This window comes from Oncorhynchus mykiss, chromosome 18, assembly GCF_013265735.2.
Source record: "Oncorhynchus mykiss isolate Arlee chromosome 18, USDA_OmykA_1.1, whole genome shotgun sequence".
Taxonomy (NCBI): Eukaryota; Metazoa; Chordata; class Actinopteri; order Salmoniformes; family Salmonidae; genus Oncorhynchus; species Oncorhynchus mykiss.
In genome coordinates this window covers 6,263,899-6,268,898 of record NC_048582.1, presented here as the reverse complement: position 1 = coordinate 6,268,898, position 5,000 = coordinate 6,263,899, and the positions used below count along the sequence as shown (strand labels likewise).

Below are 5,000 nucleotides of genomic sequence, written 5' to 3'. Positions count from 1 at the left end.
ACTTTTCTAGTGCCCGCGCCAATTCATTGATATATATGTTGAAGAGGGTGGGGCTTAAGCTGCATCCCTGTCTAACCCCACGACCCTGTGTGAAGAAATGTGTGTGTTTTTTGCCAATTTTAACCGCACACTTGTTGTTTGTGTACATGGATTTTATAATGTTGTATGTTTTACCCCCAACACCACTTTCCATCAGTTTGTATAGCAGACCCTCATGCCAGATTGAGTCGAAGGCTTTTTTGAAATCAACAAAGCATGAGAAGACTTTGCCTTTGTTTTGGTTTGTTTGGTTGTCAATTAGGGTGTGCAGGGTGAATACATGGTCTGTTGTACGGTAATTTGGTAAAAAGCCAATTTGACATTTGCTCAGTACATTGTTTTCATTGAGGAAATGTACGAGTCTGCTGTTAATAATAATGCAGAGGATTTTCCCAAGGTTACTGTTGACACATATTCCACGGTAGTTGTTGGGGTCAAATTTGTCTCCACTTTTGTGGATTAGTCCTTGGTTCCAAATATTGGGGAAGATGCCAGAGCTAAGTATGATGTTAAAGAGTTTTAGTATAGCCAATTGGAATTTGTTGTCTGTATATTTGATCATTTCATTGAGGATACCATCAACACCACAGGCCTTTTTGGGTTGGAGGGTTTTTACTTTGTCCTGTAACTCATTCAATGTAATTGGAGAATCCAGTGGGTTCTGGTAGTCTTTAATAGTTGATTCTAAGATCTGTATTTGATCATGTATATGTTTTTGCTCTTTATTCTTTGTTATAGAGCCAAAAAGATTGGAGAAGTGGTTTACCCATACATCTCCATTTTGGATAGATAATTCTTCTTGTTGTTGTTTGTTTAGTGTTTTCCAATTTTCCCAGAAGTGGTTAGAGTCTATGGATTCTTCAATTGCATTGAGCTGATTTCTGATGTGCTGTTCCTTCTTTTTCCGTAGTGTATTTCTGTATTGTTTTAGTGATTCACCATAGTGAAGGCGTAGACTCAGGTTTTCCGGGTCTCTATGTTTTTGGTTGGACAGGTTTCTCAATTTCTTTCTTAGATTTTTGCATTCTTCATCAAACCATTTGACATTATTGTTAATTTTTTTCGGTTTTCTATTTGAGATTTTTAGATTTGATAGGGAAGCTGAGAGGTCAAATATACTGTTAAGATTTTCTACTGCCAAGTTTACACCTTCACTATTACAGCGGAACGTTTTACCCAGGAAATTGTCTAAAAGGGATTGAATTTGTTGTTGCCTAATTGTTTTTTGGTAGGTTTCCAAACTGCATTCCTTCCATCTATAGCATTTCTTAATGTTGCTCAGTTCCTTTGGCTTTGATGCCTCATGAATGATTATTGCTCTGTTTAAGTAGACTGTGATTTTGCTGTGGTCTGATAGGGGTGTCAGTGGGCTGACTGTGAACGCTCTGAGAGACTCTGGGTTGAGGTCAGTGATAAAGTAGTCTACAGTACTACTGCCAAGAGATGAGCTATAGGTGTACCTACCATAGGAGTCCCCTCGAAGCCTACCGTTGACTATGTACATGTCTCTGTCTCTCTCCTCTCTCTCTCTGTCTCTGTCCTCTCTGTCTGTCTCTCTCCTCTCTCTCTCTCTCTCTCTCTCTCTCTCTCTATTTCACACACTCTTTCTCTGTCTCTGTCTCTCTCCTCTCTGTCTGTCTCTCTCCTCTCTGTCTGTCTCTCTCCTCTCTCTGTCTCTGTCTCTCTCCTCTCTCTGTCTCTGTCTCTCTCCTCTCTCTCTCTGTCTCTCTCCTCTCTGTCTGTCTCTCTCCTCTCTGTCTGTCTCTCTCCTCTCTCTGTCTCTGTCTCTCTCCTCTCTGTCTGTCTCTCTCCTCTCTCCCTCTGTCTCTCTCCATCTCTCTATTTCACACACTCTCTCTCTGTCTCTGTCTCTCTCCTCTCTCTCTCTCTCTCTCAGGTCTGACAGCGGCTGCTCTTGCTGAGGCCATGAAGACTAAAAAGATAAAGTTAGAGGTGATGGGGGGTTACCATAGTAACCACCACCAGCATCATCATCACCACGGGACAGACGGAGAGAACGGAGGAGATCACCACAACTCCTCCAGTCTGGGTGAGTCCATATTAATCCCTGTTATTACGTTATCATTACAGTCAATGGACCAGCATCAGTTTCATTACAATGCTGGCCCTCTAGGCTTTGAGTTAGAGGTGTAATGTAAGTCTGAAAACACTATACACAGTACCAGTCAAACACTATACACAGTACCAGTCAAACACTATACACAGTACCAGTCAAAAGTTTGGACACTCCTACTCATTCCAGGGCTGTTGTTTTTAGTGAAGACATCAGAAACTATGAAATAACACATATGGAATCATGTAGTAACCAAAAAAGTGTTAAACAAATCAAAATATATTTTATATTTGAGATTCTACAAAGGAGCCACCCTTTGCCTTGTTGACAGCGTTGCACACTCTTGGCATTCTCTCAACCAGCTTCACCTGGAATGCTTTTCCAACAGTCTTGAAGGAGTTCCCACATATGCTGAGCACTTGTTGGCTGCTTTTCCTTCACTCTGCGGTCCGACTCATCCCAAACCATCTCAAATGGGTTGAGGTCGGGTGATTGTGGAGGCCAGGTCATCTGATGCAGCACTCCATCACTCTCCTTCCGGGTCAATATATAAAATATATTTAGATTTGTTTAACACTTTTTTTGGTTACTACATGATTACAAATGTGTTATTTCATAGTTCTGATGTCTTCACCAATATTCTACAATGTAGATACATAGTAAAAATAAAGGAAAACCCTTATATGGTTCTGTATATATATATATATATATATATATATATATATATATATATATATAGCATATAACTGCACCCACATGATATCTTGGCAGCTGTCCATACTTTTTGATTGCATCTCTATGATCATGTCAACAGCACACCTACTGGTCTTGATTAAGCAGGATATGACATCATCACTGTATCACACAGATAAATCAATTTCCTAATTTACTGGTTCAAGACAAGGTTTTAAGATGAAATGCTTATGTACTGCTTATGAAGGCAGTATGTATGGGTTATGAAGGCAGTATGTATGGGTTATGAATGCAGTATGTATGGGTTATGAATGCAGTATGTATGGGTTATGAATGCAGTATGTATGGGTTATGAATGCAGTATGTATGGGTTATGAAGGCAGTATGTATGGGTTATGAAGGCAGTATGTATGGGTTATGAATGCAGTATGTATGGGTTATGAATGTAGTATGTATGGGTTATGAATGCAGTATGTATGGGTTATGAATGCAGTATGTATGGGTTATGAATGTGTTATGACGCTGTTATGAAGGCAGTATGTATGGGTTATGAATGCAGTATGTATGGGTTATGAATGTGTTATGACGCTGTTATGAAGGCAGTATGTATGGGTTATGAATGCAGTATGTATGGGTTATGAATGTGTTATGACGCTGTTATGAAGGCAGTATGTATGGGTTATGAATGCAGTATGTATGGGTTATGAATGTGTTATGACGCTGTTATGAAGGTAGCCTTCTAAGATGTAGTCCATGTTGGTGTATGAATGAGGGTTGAGAGTAACTGTAACTTCCTTGAACAGAGACCACCTGTCCTTCTGCCTCTGGGACTGAACTGGCAAGACAACAGCTTCACCTGAAACACAAATCAGATGTATTTATATAGCCCTTCGTACAACAGCTTCACCTGAAACACAAATCAGATGGATTTATATAGCCCTTCGTCCAACAGCTTCACCTGAAACAGAACAGAATGTATTTATATAGCCCTTCGTCCAACAGCTTCACCTGAAACAGAACAGAATGTATTTATATAGCCCTTCGTACAACAGCTTCACCTGAAACAGAACAGAATGTCTAACAAGGAAGAGAAGAAATCAATAGTGTTCTCTGTAGTTTAGGATCTTGAACACAAACGATGACTGTGTATTGATTTGGTGCAGGGTTCCAGCTAATTGGCTGGTTACAACACCATCAGTATGTTGAGACAGACGACAGGGATTATCAAAGCCTGAACAGAATCACAAATCAACCTGGTTTATGACGTGGCTTAAGAGCAGAGTGTGTGTGTGTGTGTTTGTGTGTGCCAGCACAGGTAGCATTGACGATCAGTAAGAGAAACCAGTAAACTACTTTTAAATACAGATCTCCTTCAGCCCCACTATATGTTTTGTATCTTTATTTAACTAGGCAAGTCAGTTGAGAACAAATTATTATTTACAATGACGGTCTACCCCGGGCCAAACCCGGACGATACTGGGACAATTGTGCGCCACCCTATTCGACTCCCAGTCACGGCCGGATTTGATACAGCCTGGATTCGAACCAGGTACTGCAGTGACGCCTCTTGCACTGAGATGCAGTGTCTTAGACCGCTGCGCCACTCAGGAGCGCAGTAAGATAAACAGTAAGATACAGTAAGATAAACCAGTAAACTAGTTTTAAATACAGATGTCTCCTTCAGCCTGCTGTATTACAGTAAGATAAACCAGTAAACTAGTTTTAAATACAGATGTCTCCTTCAGCCCACCATATTACAGTAAGATATTACAGTAAGATAAACCAGTAAACTAGTTTTAAATACAGATGTCTCCTTCAGCCTGCTGTATTACAGTAAGATATTACAGTAAGATAAACCAGTAAACTAGTTTTAAATACAGATGTCTCCTTCAGCCCACTATATTACAGTAAGATATTACAGTAAGATAAACCAGTAAACTAGTTTTAAATACAGATGTCTCCTTCAGCCTGCTGTATTACAGTAAGATATTACAGTAAGATAAACCAGTAAACTAGTTTTAAATACAGATGTCTCCTTTAGCCCACTATATTACAGTAAGATATTACAGTAAGATAAACCAGTAAACTAGTTTTAAATACAGATGTCTCCTTCAGCCCACTATATTACAGTAAGATAAACCAGTAAACTAGTTTTAAATACAGATGTCTCCTTCAGCCCACTATATTACAGTAA

The 5,000-nt window shown here is 39.6% G+C and overlaps 1 protein-coding gene across 2 annotated transcripts in view; it reads left to right on the top strand.

Moving 5' to 3' along the window:
* LOC110518947 (dachshund homolog 1) overlaps window positions 1-5,000 on the top strand; it is a 95,223-nt gene that overhangs the window by 41,036 nt on the left and 49,187 nt on the right. For both annotated transcript variants that reach the window (XM_036951479.1, XM_036951480.1), the window contains exon 3: window positions 1,937-2,089. In XM_036951479.1, coding sequence (XP_036807374.1) covers window positions 1,937-2,089 — 153 coding nt within the window. The remainder of the gene's footprint in view (window positions 1-1,936; window positions 2,090-5,000) is intronic.